The 23,139-nt window shown below is 44.5% G+C and overlaps 1 protein-coding gene across 1 annotated transcript in view; it reads left to right on the top strand.

The window, feature by feature from the left end:
• Positions 1–23,139, top strand: part of TSGA10 (testis specific 10) — a 418,936-nt gene that overhangs the window by 113,784 nt on the left and 282,013 nt on the right. The window contains 1 exon segment of the mRNA XM_033947421.1: positions 13,166–13,321. Within this exon segment, the coding sequence (XP_033803312.1) occupies positions 13,166–13,321 (156 nt within the window).

Raw genomic sequence — 23,139 nt, 5'->3', positions numbered from 1 at the left:
AAAGAAATAAAAACCCTTCTATTCAGGGAGGCTGAGGAGAGGTGAGCCGGGGACGCTGAAGGGAGGAGGACTAAGGAGGCAGGCAAATCGGGGTCGCGGCGAGAATTAGCTCCGCCCACCCCCGCGCGTCACAGGTCGCATCGGCCCGGGCTCCCCTTTAAGAGGAAGGGAGCCGGGACACAAGGAGAACTGCAGCGGCGCTTCTTTTAGCTGTTTGTTTATTTTTTTTTCTTCTTTTAGTTCCAGGCGGGGAGGCTGAGGAGAGGTGAGCCGGGGACGCTGAAGGGAGGAGGACTAAGGAGGCAGGCAAATTGGGGTCGCGGCAAGAGTTAGCTCCGCCCACCCCCACGCGTCACAGGTCGCATTGGCCCGGGCTCCCCTTTAAGAGGAAGGGAGCTGGGACACGAGGCGAACTGCAGCGGTGCTTCTTTTAGCTGTTTGTTTATTTTTTTTTTTCTTCTTTTAGTTCCAGGCAGGGAGGCTGAGGAGAGGTGAACCGGGGACGCTGAAGGGAGGAGGACTAAGGAGGTAGGCAAATCGGGGTCGCGGCGAGAGTTAGCTCCGCCCACCCCCGCGCGTAACAGGTCGCATTGGCCCGGGCTCCCCTTTAAGAGGAAGGGAGCCGGGACACGAGGCGAACTGCAGCGGCGCTTCTTTTAGCTGTTTGTTTATTTTTTTTTTCTTCTTTTAGTTCCAGGCGGGGAGGCTGAGAAGAGGTGAGCCGGGGACGCTGAAGGGAGGAGGACTAAGGAGGCAGGCAAATCGGGGTCGCGGCGAGAGTTAGCTCCGCCCACCCCCGCGCGTCACAGGTCGCATCGGCCCGGGCTCCCCTTTAAGAGGAAGGGAGCCAACGGCGCCCAGCCATTCGGCGCACGGCGAAGGCGAGCGGCAAAGGCGCTCGCCTTAGTGAGAGCGCCTTTGCGAAGGAGTCTTGAGAAGGAGCCCAGGCAGCCCAGCAGCAAACCTAACTTTAACCTAAAAAAAAACAAACAAACAAACCTTTTTCTTCTCTCCACATTCTTCTTTCTCTACCCTTTCAGCTTCTCATTCTTCTCTCTCTCTCTCTACCCTTTCAGCTTCTCATTCTTCTCTCTCTCTCTCTCTCTACTCTTCAGCTAGCTGCACTCCGGAAACCACTCTCAACCACCGAGGGACCATATGAGCAAGGAGAAAGAAATGGAGGCTGCAGGAACCCAGCAGAGCTACCCAGTTTACTGCGTCGAGTGTCATATGTATGACTACCTCCCCTCCGGGAGGCGGGCATACATATGCAGTCGGTGTCAGGAACTGGAAAGCCTGAGGATGGAGGTCGGCAGATTGAGGGTCAAGGTCCAGGAACTGGAGGGACTGCGCAACGCAGAGGAGACGAGCTGGTCAACCAAGGACACAGACGGAGCAGGCCTCATTGTGGACCAGGTGAGGGACCTCGAGAGATTCATCGAGGAGGCCTATAGGAAGGTGGAGGGACAGGACCAGCAGCTGCACAGACGGATGTCGGCAGACGAGACCCAGGATCCACAAGGCGACACCGGGGAAGGACCTAGCGGAGGAACCACACAAGAGGAGGAGACCGTGACTCACCGAGACCCCGAGGGAGAGACACCGCACTACACCGAGGACACGGACCTGAGACAGAGGAGGTTGCTGAGGAAAGGGAAGTCTGCTATTGTGGTGGGAGACTCGATCTTGAGAGAGGTAGATAGTCACGTAGCTGGAGGAAGGGAGGACCGGCTAGTGACTTGTCTCCCAGGGGCCAAGACACGAGAGAGGAGGTAGGGCCGTTGGACGATGGGGATAGGAAGGGAGTGATTAAGGAGGATAGAGAGGTAGCTGAGAGGTTGAACACGTGCTCATCGGTCGTCACGAGAGAAGACACATCTAATATACCGGACTCAGAGGAGCTCATGAGTGGGGAACAGGCTGAAAAATTGGAGCACATAGAGGTAAGTAAGGAGGATGTCCTCAAACAGATAGACAGGTTAAAATGCGGTAAATCACCGGGTCCGGACGGGATCCACCCAAGGGTTCTGAAGGAAACTAAGACAAGAAATAGGCGGCACAATCCAGCATGTTTGCAACTATCCTTGAAAACTGGAGATGGTACCAGAGGACTGAAATTGGCGAATGTCACACCTATCTTCAAGAAGGGATCGATGGGTGACCCGGGAACTACAGGCCGGTGAGTCTGACTTCAATTATAGGGAAGATGGTGGAAGCTATGATCAAGGACGGCATATGCGAGCACATTGAGAGAAATGGCCTACTGAGAACAAGCCAGCACGGATTCTGTAAGGGAAGGTCGTGCTTAACGAACCTTCATGTACTTCTTTGAGGGAATAAGCAGTCGGGGTGGACAATGGGGAACCATCGACATCATTTACCTCGATTTTCCAAAAGGCTTTCGACAAGGTGCAACATGAAAGGCTGCTTAGGAAGCTGTGGAACCACGGGGTGGGAAGGGATGTGCACAGATGGATCGAGCACTGGTTGTCGGGTAGACTGCAGAGGGTCGGAGTGAAGGGCCAATATTCTGACTGGCGGGGAGTCATGAGCGGTGTGCCACAGGGATCGGTGCTGGGGCCGTTGCTCTTCAACATATTTATCAATGACCTGGAAAAGGAGGCAAAGTGCGAGGTTATAAAATTTGCAGACGATACCAAACTGTGCAGCAGAGTTAGGTCCAGGGAGGAGTGTGAGGACCTGCAAACGGACCTGGACAAGCTGGAAGACTGGGCAAACAAATGGCAAATGCGCTTTAACGTGGAAAAATGCAAGGTCATGTATATAGGTAAAAATAACCCGTTGTTCAACTACAAATTGGGGGGGGGGGCATTGTTGGGAGACAGCAGACTTGAGAGAGACTTGGGTGTGCTGGTGGATGCATCACTGAAGCCATCGGCGCAGTGCGCAGCAGCCTCGAAAAAAAGCCAACAGGATGCTGGGCATCATAAAGAGGGGCATAACAACCAGGACGCGGGAAGTCATCATGCCATTGTATCGAGCGATGGTGCGTCCACATCTGGAATACTGCGTTCAGTATTGGTCGCCGCACCTCAAGAAGGACATGGCGGTACTTGAGAGAGTCCAAAGGAGAGCAACGAAACTGGTAAAAGGGCTGGAACACTGCCCATACGCCGAGAGGTTGGATAGGCTGGGGCTCTTCTCTCTGGAAAAAAGGAGGCTCAGGGGAGATATGATAGAGACCTTCAAGATCATGAGGGGCATAGAGAGGGTGGATAGGGACAGATTCTTCAGACTGAAGGGGACAACAAGTACGAGGGGGCATTCGGAGAAACTGAAGGGAGATAGTTTCAAAACAAATGCAAGGAAGTTTATTTTCACCCAAAGGGTCGTGGACACTTGGAATGCGCTACCGGAGGAAGTGATCAGGCAGAGTACGGTACAGGGATTCAAACAGGGATTGGACGGATTCCTGAGGGATAAAGGGATCGTGGGATACTGAGGGAGGAGCTGGGATGTAACACAAATATAGAAAGCTAACCAGGTAATAAGTATAGAAACCCAACCAGGTCGTGCATGTGCAAGACCGGAGGGTTAGGACTTCGATTGGAAGATAGGACTTCAATGAGAAACCAAGGTGGCAAGGGAGCCCCTTCTGGTGATTCAGACAGGTCGTGACCTGTTTGGGGCCGCCGCGGGAGCGGACTGCCGGGCAGGATGGACCTGCTTATATTCTTATGTTCTTAAATTTGAGCTGTAATCGGGAGTAACATTGCAAAAGAAATCTACTGTAGGGGCGTTTAATTTTCGAAAGAGCAACTATGATAAAATGAGGAAAATGGTTAAAAAGAAGCTAAAAGGATCAGTTGGAAAGGTTAGGACTGTAAACCCGGCATGGATGTTATTTAAAAATACCATCGTGGAAGCCCAGACCAGATGTATTTCGCTTATCAGCAAAGGTGGAAAGAAGAGGAAATGAGAGCCGGCGTGGTTAAAAGATGAAGTGAAAGAGGCTATCGAAGCCAAGAAAACATCCTTTAAAATGGAAAAAGTATCTGAATGAAGAAAATAAGAAGAAACACAAGCACTGGCAAGTTAGATGCAAAGCATTGATAAAGACAGCTAAGAGAGAATATGAAGAGAAACTTGCAAAAGAGGCCAAAACTCATAGCAATTTTTTTAGATACATCAGAAACAAAAAACCTGTGAGGGAATCTGTGGGACCATTGGATGAGTGCTTCTCTGCAGGAATGCTACTATAGAGTGTTGTATCAGGCTTATCTTTCACAAAAGCAAGCACTGTAGTACTTTTACTGTGGAGGGTTGCCTGCTGGGCAGTGTGTGAAATGTGGTCAAGCAAACAGGACGCTGGGACTTATGTTCTGGTGGTGTGACCAAATTCAAGGTTTTTGGAAAGATATTGTATGTTTTAAGTGCTGGGTGGTTCGGTCTTCCCTTCAGGAAACAGTGGAATAATGTGCTTTTTTTAAAAAAATTATTTATTTATTCAATTTTAATTGAACTTACAGCATATACATGCATTAAGAAACAGAAATCAAATAGCTATACTAGCAAAATGGTACATCAAAATAATTATTCCTTACATAGATTAACATCAGGTAAATTTCCTTAGCTGATTTCTCTATAAGTCCTCAACTTAATAGGAGGGAGAGCATGAAGAAAAAAAGGCACAAATTAAAACAGGTATCTGGCACAAATTAAAACTGGTATCAGGTACCCAATACAAAATAAGTGATGTCTCATTATCTATACATTTTTCTTTTCCTATAGACTACTTTTCAGTTTCTTCCCTTGGACCCGGAATCTGAACCTGTATTTTACGCTTATTTCCAAGAAAAGCCTTTAATTGTTTGGAATCAAAGAAAAGATACCTATTTGATTCAAATTGAATCAGACATTTAAAGGAAAACGTAAAAAGAAATGTGCTCCCAGGGATAACACCGGGGGATGTAACATCAGGAATTGCTTCCTTTTTTCCTGTATATCTACACAGACATCAGGAAATACCCATACTTTTCCTCCCCAAAACAATTTATCAGAATTACAAAAAAAACAATCTCATCACCCAGTCCTTATCAGACTTAAATACAAATGTAACTAGGAGAGTAGTTCTTACACACTTCTCTTCTAACGACGTATCTAACATTTGTGTAATATTGTCCATAGTAAGATCTTCCTGGACATGCATCTATTTTTTTTTCCCCTGGCAAAAATAGACTCGCGAAAACGGAACGGAACCCCCAGAATTTCCATCGGATATTTCCTAAGCAGTTCAATGGGAGCTATATTCTTGGATTGAGGAAAGTTGACAAAACGCAGATTCAACCTTCGGGTATAATTCTCAATTTTTTCTACTTTACTTCTCAATCTAGCATACCCTTTAGTATAAGATTTTATCTCTCTAAGATCTCGTTGAGCTTCCTCCAGACCCTTCTCAATCTCAAAATTCTTTGCCTCCTGGATGACAATACGTGTTTTACAGTCTTGCAAAGAATTGTTCCATATGAAAATCTTCTCCAAGCATGCTACAGCATCCCAGATAGAGTCTAATGTAACATGGGAGGGTTTGGCCATAGATGTAAAGAGCTGTTTACCAATATCCTGCTGATGATCCAAAGTCTCAGTCCTGGAGCTCTCTCGGGGTTGTTCTACTCCTCCCACAGCACCTTCAAGCTCCAAGGGAAGCACAGAATCTGCTCCCATATTGTTTCCTAGCTCACTGACCACTCCTGCCGCACTCAGATTATCCCGTTCTGATGGTGAAAAGACTGCAGAGTAATTCAATCCCCGCAGGCTCATCAGTTGCTCTGGGCATGATCCCATGCCTGGGTCAGAGGGCGGGAGTTTCTCCTCCAGGCTCAGAGTGATGTGAGCTCGGGTAGGGCCGCCTCTGCGCCTGCACCCGCTCCGGTGAGTCGCGCTGTGTGGACTACAAACTTGTCAATGGTGGAAAGGGAAAGTGGAGAGGACTCAGAAGGGTAAGTTCTAACTTTCCCCTTTCTCTTACCCATCTCTGACAATGTTTTAGAGCACTCTAGCTCGAGGAAAAAGTTTTTCAAAACGGAGCCCCTCACAGCGCTACCACTAATGAGATGCCATCTTGAATTGACTCCCAGTTAACAAGCCGATGTACTTTTGATACCCATATTAAAGAATCTAGATTACTATGACATAAAATGTGTTTAGTGACCAGAAATATATTTTGCAGCATTGGACTACATCGGACCCCCCTAACTTTTGACATTGGCAGGCATCCCTCCACACCTTGGTGCGTTGAGAAGCCAAAGAAGCCAAGGGTTCTCGAAAGAAGAACTGCATCTTTATGAAAGTGTGGGAACCATACTTAAGTATCTTATCTCCAAAAGGTTGAAGTTTATTGTGTAATGAGTTGTGAAGGGAGAGGATTGGGTTTAGGGGGTTTGGAGGTATTTACCCAGGGGGGTTATTTTGCAATTGGTTTGGAAGGGGGAGGGGAACAGTTTGGGGTAGATGGGTACACAAATATGAAAATGGATGACCAGAGATGCAACATTGTATTTTCTTTATTGTTGTTTTGTTATGAAGTCATCAATAAAAATCGTTTAACCCAGGGGTGTCCAACCTTTTGGTTTCCTTGGGCCGCATTGGATGATGAAAATTTTGGGGGGGAGCTGCACAAACACTAACACTAACTGATGAGCAAAAAAAAAGGCTGACCAGGTCCCAAATTTGCAATCACTAATAGAGAAGATGTACGTATCTAATAATAAACCTTCATTAAAGGGACACTGTGGAGAGGAACCCAAAAAAGTAGTAGTACCCTGACTGAGAGAGCCTCCATGTGCACTGCTGACAGTGGGAGCAGCCACAGGCTTCCGCATCCCCACTCTGATGAGCAGGGATGTGCGCTCCTGGTTTTCCCATTCACTTTATTACAGCTACGGTGAGCCTTATCTGAGCGGGGATGCTGAATCAGCTGTTAGCGGCGCATGTGGAGGATCATTCAGTCAGGGTAAATATTACTGCTTTTTTTGGGCCTTCCACTTTGAGCTTAGGCTGTAACTAGTAGGGATCCCCAAGCCTCACCAACTGACGGCCACCTCCTCCCCTCCAACTTCCCAAGTTCTGCAGCTGCTGCAGAGCTGCTGCCTTCCCTCCTCCCTGCCCCCCTCCCCCCCACCTTGGCTTTCATGCATGTATGAAAGCAGTGGCAGCTTGAGGATATAGCCATTGGCTGCAAAGCTTGGTGATTTTGGGTTGCCAGACTGGAGGAAGATGTCTTCAGGTGGCAGGGCTTGGGAATCCCCAATAGCTCAAGAATTTGCACTCAGGCAGGAAGAAACTTTGGTGCTCATCCACTAATTTTGGGCTCCAGTCCCTCCCCCAAATCAGCTGTATATGACTATGCCACTGAATACAAAAATAATTGTGATGCACATATCCCAAAGCTAACATATTCCAGTTAATAAATTCAAAATAAAACAATTTTTTCTACCTTGTCTGGATATTTTGTTTTTCCATCATCTTGGTCCCAGTTTCTCTTTCTGCTTTTTGTCTATCTTCTACCAATTCCTTTTCCAGTGTCTGCTGTCCAGTTTTTCTCCTCTTCTCAATACTGTTCCATTACTTCCTTATGCCTGTCTCCTTTTCCCTTTCAGTTTTCTTATCTTTTTATTTTCTTTTTTGCCTCTGTCTACTCAAATCTTGCCTTCTTTTTCACTCTTCTTCTTTTTAAATGTTCAGCTACCTCTCAATTCTCCATCTTCTCTCAGACCCTAGCTCTCCCATTTCCCTGCTTTCCCAGCCTCCTATTTCTTTCTATTTACTCCAGAACCAGAATGTACTCAGGTAAGGCTAGTCTCAGTTAGGGCACTGGTCTTTGACCTAAGGGCCGCCGCTTGAGGGGACTGCTGGGTACGATGGACCACTGGTCTGACCCAGCAGCGGCAATTCTTATGTTCTTCCCATTACCACATTTCTACCACTGTACTCACTGCTCTCACTCATCTTGTCATATCCCTTATGAACTCATCCACATGGCTCACCACTTTCAGAATCCCCCTCCCTCTCTCCACTGGTCAGGCTCTAACTCTTATGTCCCTTTCTTTACATCCCCTTTCTTATCCCAGATCTCATCCTTCCTGCCCTCCCATGGGTCCATCTCTCCTCCTCTATCCCCATGGTCCAACATTTTGCTCCCTCTCTTTTCTGTTTTTCTTCATCCCTCCCCCCTTGATGCTGAACAATGAAATGGAGGAAAAAAAGAGAGATGCTGCATCTCTCTGCCTTCCATCCACAGGCTTAAAATATATCCAGATCCAACTTCTCTCCCTTTCTCTTCCCAACTGCCCCCCACCCCATCTCTCCCCGTGCCTGCCTGCCTCCCTCCCTCCCCCAGTCCACCATTTCTCCCTCTCTCTTCCCAAAAGTTCTCCCTTCAAGTGTCTCTCTCTTCCTCCACACCACCCCAGGTCCAACTTCTCTCCCTTCATACCATTGCCCATCATCTCTCTCTCTGTCTTCTGTTTTTGGCCCCATAAGCTCTCCCCCCATGCCTAATCTGCCACTTCTTTTAATACCCTCCCCCTCTGTACTTTAAAATAAAAAAAAACCAACAACCTAGGAGGCTTCCTTGGCCCAGCATGTTCTCTATCTCTACTTCACTCCTCTCCCACCACCATGTCCAATAATTTGCGCTTTCTCCCTCCCTTCTCTCTCTGCCCAAAAGTTCTCCTCTTTCTTCATCTCTCCATGTGCACCACCTCTTTCCCTTTCTCAGACACCCAATTCTCCCTTACTGTTCCCTCCCTCCATTCTTCAATCCTATGGCTCATGTGCCCTTCCTCCATCATTTGTCCAAAGTTTGTGCTCCCTCCCTCTTCAGTCCCAACATGACCTTTTCCCTCCCTCCCTCCCTCCCTTCTGTGCCTCCCTCTGGCAGGTATTTACCTTCTGTCTGGCTCCCATGCTGCAATCGTTTTTCTGGTGAAAGCTGTGGGCGATAGTGGCTGGCTCCTGACGCAATTCATGGCTGTGCGGGAAGCATTTATTTTATAGCTGTCGGCGATCCGCGCCTATGCTGGAAGCGTTCCCTTCCTTCTGTGCCTCCTGGCAAGTGTTTATTTTCTGGCCAGCTCCCTTTCTGCAGTCATCCGTGGGCGACATCAACTCCTCGCGCAATTCATGGCTGATTCAGAAGCCTTCTCTCTGACGTCGTGACGTCAGAGGGGACACTTCTGACACAGCCATAGATCGAGCACGAGGAGCCGAGGATGCCCGCAGACAGCTGCAGCAAGGGAGCAGGCCAGAAAACTACCCGCCGGAGGAAGGCACAGAAGGGAGGGAAGGAGAAGCTGGGCTGCACAAAACTCCTTGTTGGGCCACATGCGGCCCATGGGACGCAGGTTGGACACCCCTGGTTTTTAACCATAAAAGGTGTATGTGAGTGGGGGGTGTTTGAGAGACCAGGGGGATTAAAATTGCTGACTGGGGAAGGGAAGAGAAGCTGGACTGCGGGAGAGTCATTGGATGGGGACACATTAGGGGCAGTGACATCACTTCTGGAGCCACCAGACATGCTGGAATGGCATTCCACCTCATTTCAGCATAAATTAAATACTGTGCCTTCTCCATGGTAATTTGCTTATTCTGATATTAGGGCTGCTCACCTGCCATCTCACTGGGGAAAGAGGCTGGGGACTCAGCTTGGGAAACAGACTTAATCTTTTCTGTTGTCTCCCTGCTAATGTCACTTGCAGTACAGGATGGATTTCTATCTTTATATCGGCACTTTTACTAGAATATAATTGAACAGGTGTTTGTGCAATGATACAGCCTGCCGATCATCATTAGCTTCCCTCTAATAAAAAGCTCCTGAAAATACATGCATTCTGTTTTACACTGATGCTCAATCAAATTATAATGCCTCTATATCTTTGTTATTTTTTTAATGGAATTTCTTTTCTGCTTTACTAGAGGCTATGGCTGAATGTGCACCATAAGATGAAAAATGGAAGGCATCCTTCAGGACCTTAACTAGCTATGTGCAGCTGGTGTGGCCACACAGAGTGCAAAGAAAGCTGGGGTGCTAAACTTACACACTTACTAGTGGCTTCTCTTACTAGTGTGATACAAGTGGGTGGGGTAGGAGGATTTGGGGAGCATCTTTGATATTCTCCAACCTCCTCTACTTGTAGGATGCTCTTTAACTTGCTGACAGATATGGAACTTTTTGCTCGGGCTTTCTTTTTAATCCTTGACAACTATGGTTCTTTGGATTATATTTGCAGTTGATGATAGAAAGTAACAGGTTGGAGAAAAGGGGGAAACAATTTGGAAAATCACCCCCTCCTCCCCCCCCCCCCCCTCCAATACACACCAACCAATCTTTTTTTCTAAACTCATTTTTTGTTTCTTTACTTAATCCTGGGGTGTTTTTTTTTTCTTTTTTTGCTCTGCAATTCCTGCTCTTTAATCATTCTCTGTTCATCATAGTCCTTAGAATGATTGTGAACATTTGTTACAGTTATACTTTAGTGCAAAATTGGTTCATTTTGTCTGTTGAAATATCTCAGTATCTTCGATGAGAAAAGAATTATTGCAAAACTGTACCAATTTTACATTGGAAGAAAACCTTAGATAAATATCCCTGTTGTTTCAAGAGTAATATAGTATAACCTTTAGAGAGTCTTGTGTATTTTTTCTTGGTGACACTCAACTAACTGATTTTTCATCGATACTCAGCAATAACTGGAGCATTGCCAGGGAGAGAATAAGATCTTTCTTGACATGGGCAAAGCTGCAAATTTTATTTTAAAAATCACTTTAGATGAATAACACCCTCCTTTACTAACGCGGATTTTAGCACCGGCAGCGGTGGTAACTGCTCCGTCGCTCATAGAATTCTTATGAGCATCTGAGCAGTTACCACCGCTGCCAGTGCTAAAACCCATGCTATGCGTTAGTAAAGGAGGGAGGGGGTAAGTTACTTAGTCTTCCCGACACACAGCACTATAGACCTCTTTTATTAAGCTATATTAGAGGTTTCTGCCATGGCCCAGGGTGCTAAATGCTCTGATGCTGTTCTGATGCTCATAGGAATTCTAAGAGCGTCAGAGCATTTAGTGCTCTGGGCTGCAGTAGAAACCTGTACCACAGCTTAGTAAAAGTGTGTATGTGTGTGTTTATATTTTATGAGTTCAATTTTCTTTATTCAGATTTAATATAAACCAGCAACCATAACCAAACATCATGACACCATTCAATCAACAAAAATTACATTCTCGAAATATAATTATCCAATGGTTCCCACTTACATTTACCCTTATTTTAGTGCTCTCTTATCTGCCTCCTCATATCTACAAAACAGACAAACTGAATTCCACCATCGAGCTCTAGTGAGAAAGGATGTGTCTTTCCAGTTGCTAATCATTTTAAGTACTTGTAATGTGTAAACTGCATTGATTGTAACCACAGAAAAGCATTATATCAAATCCCATCCCCCTTCCCTTAAGTGCTACAACTAATAGAAAAAGCTGAGTACCCCTTTTGGGTAATGATTCTTCCAGAGCCACAGACTTCCAGATTGAAATCTTATAGGTTAAGTTCTCTGAGAGGGGCAATAGTTATTTAACTCTATCCCAGACTTCAGCCCAAAATCTGTAAATTTAGGCAAGTATGTAGCATATGTTAAAATGTTCCAATTGTTGATTTACACATCCAGCATCTATTATCAGCCACATCCTTGAGTTTAGAATGCTTATATGGTGTCAAATAGGCTCTATGCAACAATAAATATCTGGTTAGCCTAATGGATGCTGAAAGAGACATAGTAAGTGTAGCTAGCTATATCTTCCTCTATTTTTTTTTTTTTTTTTTTGCAATATCCAGTTCCATATTGGATTCCTGTTCCCAACAGCTGTCTAGACTCCACGTCCTAGTAGACATCTGTGTTTGAAGCACATTATACAATTTCAAGCCTGCATACAGATCTGAGCCCAGATTTCCAAGTGTCTTAGAGATCAATCCTTCTCTAAATCCAACAGTGCCGGAAAGCATGCTTCAATTAAAGCCAGGAGAAGTATTTTGTGACAGGTAGCTGAAATTCTCTCTGTAAATCCTGAAAAGATTTAAAGGTTGTAGGACCAAATACCTGATCAGTGGTTCAGATATTCAACTACTGCCAGATCTTCCAAGAAATAGATTTCTTGTCAATCCTTATGTGCTCCACAAGGGAGCGTGTAAAGACCAGCGATTTTCAGGATCCAAGCACTGTTGAAAAGACAAAAAGGCTTATAAGGTAGCAGTAAAAGGTGTACAATCCTTCAGGTGTAGTATAACCTTTATGCCTACTGACAGTGCAGTGGCACAGGGTGAAATAACATTTGCTCCAAAAACCCCATCTGTTAAGTGGCAAGTCCACCAACTACTGTGGCACAGTTGTAAAAGAAATGTAGTTCTGGAGGTCTGAAAAGCCCATGCCACCTGCAAATCTCTGGAGTTTCAGCTTTTGGAGTTCTATCCTAGAGGGCTTGCTCTTCCATAGGAAGGCCCTGAACAGCTGATCCAATTTCTTGTAAAATGAGGGGCAAAGAGAATCAGGATAATTTGAAACACAAGGATGACTTTGGGACAAGAACCATCTTTAGTAATCTTCAGGCAACCCTACCAGATCAAATGCAGGGAAGACCAACCCAAGATGGTAGCAATTATCTGCAGATAATCGTCATTCCTACTTATAGTATTCTCTAGAGTAGAAGCTATCTTAATACCTTAGTGAGAGAAGAAAATTGTATGCCATGATTTTATCTTCTACCCCCTGGAACCTTATTCCTAACAGAGCTGCACTACTCATAACAGCCAGAAGTAAAGGATTCAGAGCAATATCAAATAAAAGAGGGGATAATGAACAGCTTTTTTGAGTGCATCTTTGCAAGGAGATTACCTCGGACAATATACAATGACTTTAATATGGATCATGGGCCTAGTATACAATATTCAGACCTCTAGTGCAGCTTTGTAAAAGCCAGAGTATGTTTGCTGATCACTAGTTGATTCCACTTGAATCCTCTAGCTTACAATGTGAACTCACTTTCCAAGGACTCATCTGGATTTGAAAATTTACAATAATAAAATAAAACCAAATAGGAAATGTCTTACTAAAGACATGAGAGAACTTATTTTATATTTGTTATATTTCTTACAGGCCTCAAATTATGATTTTGAAGTAATGAAAACCCTCAAAGAACGGGAGGATCTGCAGTCCATGTTGGAAAAGTATGAGCGTCACATGTCAGAAATTCAGGCTAACATCAAAGTCCTTACAGCAGAGCGGGACAAGACAAATCATCTTTATGATCAGGTAGCTTTATTATGAAAGTTTGGAACTGTGAGTTTTAATTAATTTGAGGAATTTAAGTCAATGGTTCCATTCATTCACTGTAAGTTAGGGGCTCACAACCCAGTTCTCGGACACACCCAGCCAGTCAGGTTTTCAAGATATCCACAATGAATATGCAAGAGATAAATTTACACACACTACCTCCATTGTACACAAATCTATCTCATGCATATTCATTGTGGGTATCCTGAAACCTGTACTGACTCATTCTGTCCTGGGGGTTCTAGATGAGACTTTGGATAATTGACTACTAGTCCAAGTAGCTCTAGGAGATTAATGGCTGAGTTGCTTGCAATCTAGCTGGGCCATTTAAAAAAGATAAAGATAGATGTCTTGCGGGTTCGAAAATGGAAATTTTCTCAACTTGATTTTTGGACGTTTTTCTCAAAATGTCCAAAGTCAGACTAGACATCCTATTGAAAATGCCCCTCCATGAAACTAGATGGGAATATTTGAAAAACAAATAGGAGGAAATATTTAAGCTTTGGAAAAAAAATAGTTAAGCTTTGGAATTCATTGCCAAAGGAGGTGGTTACAGCAGTTAGCATAGCTAGGTTTAAGTAGATTTGGACAAGTTCCTGGAGAAAAAGTCCATAGTTTGCTATTGAGACAGACATGGGGGAAGCCACTGCTGGCCCTGGATCAGTAGCATAGAATGTTGCAACTATTTAGGCTTTCTGTCAGGTACTATGACCTAGATTGGCCACTGTTGGAAACAGGAGACTGGGCTAGATGGACCATTCGTCTTACCCTGTATGGCTGTTCTTATGATCGTAGAGTTCATAGGAGCCCAGTTGGACACGGTACAAGGCCATGCATTCCTCCCACAACAGAGCAGTCGATCTGATCAACCTTTCTCACAAGGTATATCATCTGACCACTATTTCTGCATGGCAGATGCTCCACCTCCTGAGTCAGATGGCTTCAACAGTCCATGTAACCCTATGTGCGTGTCCGCATCTCAGAATCCCTCATTGGACTCTGTTTTCCTAGTGGTCTCAAGCCACAGGTTCCCTCTCTGCTTGCATTTATATGGCATCTAATTTATGTCACTCCCTTCAATGGTGGATGAACCTGCTCAACCTCTCCTGGGGTCTTCCATTCCGGCTCCCGCTGCATCAGAAAGTTTTGACCACAGATGTCTCTGTGATCAGATGGGGAGCTCACCCAGACAGTCTTCATGCACAAGAAGTCTGGACAGCATCAGAAATCAACCTCCATATCAACCTTCTGGAGTTGCGTGCCATAGGGAACACTCTGAAAACATGCATCACCAGGTAGTCCTCATTCAAACTTCCTATTAAACCACCACCAGTGGCTTGGAATTTGAACATTGAACTAATTGTCTTTATGAAAACTCCTTTTGGACCACTTCTTAACTGTTCTCTGAAGCTTCTCACTTGCAAGGTTGTATTTCCATAGCACACACAATCAGCTAGGTGAGTCAGTGAGATTCAAGTACTTGTTTTGGACCACCCTACAACCAGATTTCTACCATGACAGGATTGTCCATCGCACACATCCAAAATTCCTTCCAAAAATAGTCTTGGGATTCCAACCATCAATCAGTCTGTAGTGTTACCTGCCTTTTTTCCAAAGCTACATACCATCCTGGAGAAACAACCCCTCCACACTTTGGATTGCAAGCAAGCTTTGAACTATTATTTAGATCGTTATTGAGTGACATAGGAAATCCTCCCAGCTGTCTGACTCATGTGATCCCAACAGACTAGGTACCCCCGGTAATCAAATGTATCAGCTTTGATAGTAGATTGTATCTTCTTCACATATGCTCAGGCTGGGTGATGCTTCAAGGGCACGTGACTGCACCATTATTGTGTACCCCATGGCATGCTTCAGTAGCTCATTTTCGCTCTGCTTCTGTTGAAGACATTTGCAAATCTGTGACATGGTCCTTTATACACACCTTTGCTACTCATTATTGTTTGGAAAAGAATCCAAGACAAGACAATTGATTCAGGCATGCAGAATCTACAAAATTTATTCAATGCTTGACCACCAACTTCCCACTGGCCCTTTTTTTCTTTACGCCAGACTCATGTTCATATTAGAATGACTATACAGGAGACATGATTCGGCAGCTAGAGGGCCCATATTTGTGAGAATATTATGCCTGCTTGTCCTTGTGAGAAAAATTGAAGATACTTTTATGTTGCAGGTGTTTTCTGTAAGACAGCAGGCATATATTCTCACAAGCCACCCACCTCTCCTAACTGGCTCCTTAGCCTTTTATTGTTTCTGTGCACTGACACTGCAGGAAGGCACTTGCCTCAAAGATTTAAAGAAACAGTGCACTTGGCAATGTCTGCACCAGGCTCCCATTGGATGATGTCCACCCATTTGTGAGAATATTATGCTTGCTCTCTTTGGAGAACACCTGCTTAAAAGTAAGTTAATTTGTTTTATCTCTTATTTATCTTAAATATGCCAGTAAGGGCCAGATTCTATAAACGGCACCTATTATTGGTGGCCACCTAAAAAGCGGCCACCAATCATGTGTCAATCACATCGACAGCACCGGTTACAGAATCGCACCAAAATTCAGTCAAGATAGGCTAAATGTAGGCCTAGAAAATCCTGGTCTACATTTCATCCACCTAGTTATGCTGCTGAGGGGATCCTAAAGTCAGGCCGCAGCAGCCATGAACTGATCACGTTTAGAGGAAGTTATTCCCTATCAGCTGAGCCGGCAGCTCCTGGGGAGTCCTGCTGGATCAGCTGTTTGGGGGAAAATACCCCCTGCCGCGATCAGCTGAGCAGCTGCATCAGAGGACTTTCCCCCCCCCCCCCCTAACCGGCAGGAGGGATACCCCACTCTCTCCTGCCAATAACCCCGAAACCCCCCCTTTGAAGTCCCACAGCAGGAGGGAAGCCCACTCCCTCCTGCTGGGATTGCCCACTCCCTCCTGTGTGCAGGCCCCCCTGAACCCATGACCCGTTCCAACCACAATACCCCTAAATCCCCACTTCAAGCCCTGACCCCCTGTACCTTTGGATGTAAGCCCAGCTGGAGGGATGCCCTACACCCATAGGAGGAGTCTTAGGTGCCTGAGTCAACTGGAGTCTTAGGCCTCCTTCCCAGTGTATTATAAACCGCTAAGATCCTTTTTGGCTATTACGCGCTATATAAAGTTTATGCATCAGGGGACTTCCCCCCTCACCCCCAACCAGCAGGAGGGATACCCACTCTCTCCTGCCGAAACCCCCCTTCGAAGTCCCAAAGCAGGAGGGATGCCCACTCCCTCCTGCTGGAACTCCCAAAGCATCCCGCCAACTGCAATAAGCTGGAGGGATTGCCCACTCCCCTCCTGTGTGCAGGCCCCCCTGAACCCATGACCCGCTCCAACGCCAATACCCATAAATCCCCACCCCAAGCCCTGACCCCCTGTACCCTTTGGATGTAAGGCCGGCTGGAGGAATGCCTTAGGTGCCTGGGTCATCTGGAGTCTTAGGCCTCCTTCCCAGTGCAATTGTAAACCGCTAAGATCCTTTTTGGCTATTATGCACTATATTAAAGTTTTGATAAACATAAAACATTTTTTCAATTAACCTCAGTCATATCTCTCTTTAGCTATCTAGTATTTTTTTCAAGTAGAAAAACCCTAACATCTTTAAAATCCTTCTATCTCTTTCCAGTTCCACTATATCTTTTTTTGAGAGCAGTTATCACAGTTGCACATGATAGTCATAGTGCAGTCTTACTATGGACTTCTAATTTCTGTGTCTAGATGTAGTTTTTATATTCAGCAATATAAGATTTTAAAGAATGCATTGTTTTCCCAATATAATAAAGGTGACATGGACAAATAATTACCATTGGTCAATCCATTGGTTTCACAAGTACTCAAAAACCTTCTTGAATAGAAAAATATTCTCCAGGATAAGCAGGCCAAGTGAATCTCACAAGTGGATGACATATCCCCGGAGCCTTGGATTGTAGCCGCTGAAAAAGTGTATGTATGCCTTTTACATTCAAAGGCAGCATCCCACTGGCCTCATGAGCACAGGACCAGCAGTCTTTTCTTATCTATTGTGAGAGGCAGACGTATTATTTGTGACTTCTCTCAGCCTTGTTTTGGTCTTCAATGGTTTTTGTCGTGTGGTGCCTTTCCCTGAAGGAAAATTTTTTTCTTGTATTTGCTCTTTCAAGACAGTTTTTCTTCCCTTTCCTTTCAGTGTTAGTGTTATTTTACCCACTTTTGTAAGTTTTCTTCTTCTTTTTTTTGATGGCTCACAAGCCTTCTTAGGCTTAAGTATTGGTCAGGAACTTCCCTTTCTTTTTTAAATTGGCAAGTTTCCCTTTTTTCATCATTGAGTCATTTTGATTTAGCCCATAGCAGTTTTTCTCGTCCATGTCATTGAGGATACCCAGTGGCTTTAACCATTGTGCCCGATGCCATTGATCCCTTTCTGCTTCTGACACCCATTCCTGGTGTATTCAGCAACTGGGGCCAGAAACATACAGTAATTATCTAAACTAGAGAAATGCAAGGTCATGCATATAGGAAAGAAGAAACCCAATGTTCAGCTACAAAATGGGGGGATCAGTGCTAGGGGGAAAGCAACCTTGAAAAAGACTTGGGTGTGCTGGTGGATACAACAATGAAATCAACGGCACAATGTGCAGCAGCCTCAAAGAAAGCAAACCGAATGTTGGGTATTATTAGAAGGATATTACAACATAGGACGTCATCATACGCTGTATCGCGCGATAGGGCCCACATCTGGAGTACTGTGTCCAATATTGGTCACCGTACTTCAAGTAAGGACATGGTGATGACTTGAGAGGGTCAGAGAAGAGTGGACAAAATGATAAAAGGTATGGAGAACCTTTCATACGCAGACAGGTTAGAAAGGCTAGGGCTCTTCTCCCTGGAAAAGCGGTGAGACTCAGAGGAGCACATGATAGAGACTTTCAAGATCATGAAAGGCATAGAGAAGGTAGAAAGGGACAGATTTCTTCAGCCTATTGGGAACCAATAGAACAAGGGGCCACTCAGAGAAATTGAAAGGGGACAGGTTTAGAACCAATGCTAGGAAATTCTTTTTATCTAAACTATTGTCTATTTGCGTGTGCAGAAAAGGATGCAGAAATCCAGAGAAGCTCAGAAACAAAATGTTTGGAACCAGGTCTGAACTGTTGATATCTCTATCAGTATTGATGTCTGATTTTACATTGACATTGACCCTGCACTGGCATCAGGATGCATGGAGCAGAGGCCTGTATAACCAGCAGTGGGAGTCACCGTCCATCTGCCTCAATGCTAGATATTGAGCAGGGCCATCGGAACTGATCAGCATTGGAACCCAACACCGAGGAAACGTGGGAAGTCGATATTGTCCTCATTGAAACAGAAAGACATTGATGCTGTCATTGGGCAAGGTCAAGATGAACAATCCTTGGTCTCCCCTAATGCATGGTGCTGGGAGCTCTGGGAGACTGAGAGGTGGTACCTGAGAAACATTGGCACCAGTAAGGGACTGCTCCTCTTCCATTTAAGAGGTGCCTTCACACAGGTCTCCTGCAGCAGAGATCCAGTGTGACGTTGACAACTGATAACTGTAAGCTGTTTCCATCCTGGCACCCAGCCTTACCAATGGTTTGACCTCAATGAGCAGATACGGGCCATGCTTCATGAGCACTTGGCAGGGCTGTTGGTCATACAGACTACATGGGCATTAAGGGTTGCTTGCACCAGCCATAGCGTCTACTCAGCCTATCCACAGGCTTTGGCATTGGCACTTGCTGTGATGTCAGTGTTGTCACCATCTCATGTAGGTACTCTCTCACATCGGTGGAAGAATCTTTGCCAGAGTCAAGAAAGGAACCTTCTTGGCACTGTTCTGGCACAGGGACAGTTCCTTACAACCGAGACAGGCCAGGTATCAGCCTTCTCATGAAGATGTTTTGGCTGAAACCGGTTCGAACCGTTTGTGGGAGTCTGAAGATCCACATTACTTCTTGGAGGAAGTCATATGGAATTCCATGAAAACCCGTTTTTTATCTAAGAAAAGATGGAATCTCCACTTAAGAGTCTTTTCCTTTCCACAATTTGTCAGTGAGATGGTGGTTGCCATCTCAGTCTCATTTGGAAATGGGTCTGAGATGTTTGAGGTCCTGGCCTATGATTCTCCTCCTAGAGAGGCTGTGGCTGTCGCTCTTCACAGGATCATCAGACTGTCAGCCTAGCATTGCTAGCAGTCAGCATTTTTGTTGGCCTAACCAATGTCAGCAGAAGCCTATAGGACATTATATCAATCTGACTCTGGAATATTGATGCAGATAGATCCTAAATACTCCTGCACAGAATTCACATACATTAAGCATCCAGCCAGACTGGATTGTTTATCAAGAAGATAAGCTACTTAAATGGGACAAAGAAGCCAGAGGCTAATCCCATCTACCATTCCTGTAAATGTTACACCTTCCTTATCAATTAAACTAACCATTGTTTCAAACAGTTTATAAGTTATAAACAGAAAGATACTGGGAAATACATTAGTTTCTACCTATAAAAGCCTCCTCTCTGCAACACCCCGCTGTCTCTCTTTGAAGACTGGACTATCACCCCCTCCCTTCTCTCTCTCTTTCTTTCCTCTGGACTCTGTAATGCAGGCAAACTGTCTTTTCTCTCTCATTCACAAGAGCACAGAAGCAGTCTCTGTGTTTGTAAAGCTTATTTCTATTTCTTTCTGTACATTTGTAACCCAGAATATTCTTGATGTATCTTTTTGAAGCCTATTTCTGCACAATATATATATTCTTTATGCAATCACTTCTGGCTGTGACTTGTCATTTGATTTTACTTCCTAATGAGAATCTTCTACGAGGGTATTAAATCCGGGGCCCTGGCTGATTATAAGGCCACCACAGTATATTATTGGGGCTTATTGCTTCAACATTACTCCTCCCAAAACCTTACATTTTGGGGGCTAATCCTTACACAGACATTCAGGTAAAGAATTGGGAATCCTTTCTGTCTGTCCTGGTATTCTCCAAAAAACTGACACCATGTACCGATGATCCAGAGCACACCAGGATGTGATAAGCCCAACTGCTTCATCATTTTTTGATAGAAACATGATGGCAGATAAAGGCTAATTGGCCATTCTAGTCTGCCATCCTCTGTAACCATTATCTCTTTCTCTCTCCAAGAGATCCCACGTGCCTATCCCAGGCACTTTTGAATTCCGACACAGTATCTGTCTCTCCACTCACCTCTTTTGGGAGACTGTTCATACATCTACCACCCTTTCTATAAAAAAAAGTATTTTCTTTAGATTACTCCGGAGCCTATCACCTCTTAACTTCATCCTATGCCCCTCTCATTGCAGTTTCCTTTCAAATGAAAGAGACTTGATTCATGCACATTTTACTTAATCGCTAGGTATTTAAATGTCTCTATCTTATCTCCCCTCTCCCACCTTTCCTCCAAAGTATACAGATTGAGATCTTTAAGTCTGTCCCCCCATATGCCTTATGATGAAGACTAGATACCATTTTAGTAGCCTTCCTCTGGACCAACTCCATACTTGTTATATCTTTTTGAGATGTGGCCTCCAGAATTGTACACAATATTTTAAACGAGATCTCACCAAGTCCTTATATAGGGGGCATCAATTACCTCCTTTTTCCTACTGGCCATATCTCTCCCTATGCAACCTAGCATCCTAGCTTTTGCCGTCACCTTTTCAACCTGTATGGCCACCTTAAGATCATCACATGCAATCACACCCAAGTCCCGCTCTTCTGTCATGCATCAGAAGTTCTTCACCCCCTAAACTGTACCGTTCCCTCAGGTTTTTGCAGCCCCAAATGCATGACCTTGCATTTCTTAGCATTAAATTTTAGCTTCCAAATTTCAGACCATTCTTCAAGCTTCGCTAGGTCTTTCTTTCATGTTATTTATACCATCTGGTGTGTCTACTGTATTTCAGATTTTGGTATCATCTTACCCAACAACCCTTCAGCAATATCATTTATAAAAATGTTAAAAAAAACAGTTACCAGAACAAAAACCTTGAAGCACACCACCTGGTAATATCCCTTTCCCTTAGAGCTATCTCCATTGATCAACTACCCTCTGTTGCCCTTCCCTCAACCAGTATCTTGACACCAGCCGTCACTTTGGGACCCATCCCAAGGGCACTCAGTTTATTTATTAGACATCTTTGTGGAACAGAGTGTCAAAGGCTTTGCTAAAATCTAAATACATCACATCTATCGCACATCCTCTATCCAATTTCTGGTTACTCAGTCAAAGAAATTGATCGATTTGTCTAACAAGACCTATCTCTGGTGGAATCCATGCTCTAACATACGAAATGTTCTAGAGACTATGGTTCAGTGCTCAGGCAATGAATCTAGAACTCTGGATTTATTTGAGCAAGAGATTATATCAGGCCTTTATGCTCATCTCCTGAATTCAATCATACAAGCTGTACACAAGCATACTGTATACTTTCAGTCCTTAGTGGACAGTATGCTAGATTTGGCAGGTGCATACTCCCCATTGAAGCAGGCAGAATCCTTTGCTGGTTGACCAGGAAGCAGAAGGCTTGTAGAAAGTTTCTAGCTAATGGGGTTTGAATATGATACTTTTGATGTGACATCCAGGATCTCAGTCAGAGTATAGCGTGGTTGCAGATTCTCATGGCAGAGATTGGTGGATGCCACATACTGTTAAAATTAACCTTTTTGGAGAGAAGTTGATGGAGTTTTCAGATCTTATCAGAAACATACTGATACCATCAACACTTTCCCAGTGAGCACCTTTTTATACCCTCTTCATCTAGGAGGTTTTTGGGCAAGTTACTTACTAGTCTCATAGGCATAGGTATACTCCTTCCTACCCCTCACATCAGTTTCAGCTCAGCATGCTCTTTCATTTGTCAACAGTGTGTGCAGAAAACCAGCTGGCTCCCCACTCAAAACAGGGAATGAATTCTGGCTGGCTCCAGCAGAGCATAGCTGCCGTCGAAATAACCATTCTGGACAGTCTACTGGTAGGGAACGGGCTGAGTTTTTTTCAATGAAACTTGGCTTGTAACTTTTGACCAGAGAGTTCTACAAATAGTCCACAAAGGTTACGTTCTCAATTGGCACGAAAAACCTCCAAATTGCCCTTCATGATCCATTTCATACAGCTCTCGCAACAAGGAAGTACTTTTAGCAGGAATTCTCCACGCTTCTAAAGACCAACACAGTTGAGCCTGTTCCACCAGGGGTAAAAAGACTGGGATTCTATTCCAAGAACTTCCTTATTCCAAAAAAGACAGAGGGAATGCATCCCACCTTATATTTAAGGTCCTTGAATAAATATCTGGTCAAAGAAAAGTTCAGGATAATTTTCTTGGGCTCCCTTCTCACAGTGATTCAGGAACAAGATTGCCTATGCTCTGTGGACTTAAATCAGTGGTCTCAAACTCAAACCCTTTGCAGGGCCACATTTTGGATTTGTAGATACTTGGAGGGCCGCAGAAAAAAAGATGTTATAGTTATAGTGCTATAAATCTTTTCCTTTTGGCTAAGTCTTAATAATAATATTATAATTTATTAGCTAAAGAAACATTATGATCAAGAAACTGTTTTATTTTACTTTTGTGATTGTGATAAACATACCGAGGGACTCAAAATAGTACCCGGCGGGCCACATGTGGCCCCTGGGCCGCAGGTTTGAGACCACTGACTTAAATGATGCTTACTACACATATCCCGATGCTTCCAAGCCACATGAAATATCTCAAATATGGGGGTG

Source organism: Geotrypetes seraphini, chromosome 6, assembly GCF_902459505.1.
Source record: "Geotrypetes seraphini chromosome 6, aGeoSer1.1, whole genome shotgun sequence".
Taxonomy (NCBI): domain Eukaryota; kingdom Metazoa; phylum Chordata; class Amphibia; order Gymnophiona; family Dermophiidae; genus Geotrypetes; species Geotrypetes seraphini.
The sequence above is the reverse complement of the archived record's forward strand: the minus strand, read 5'-3'. Positions and strand labels throughout refer to the sequence as shown.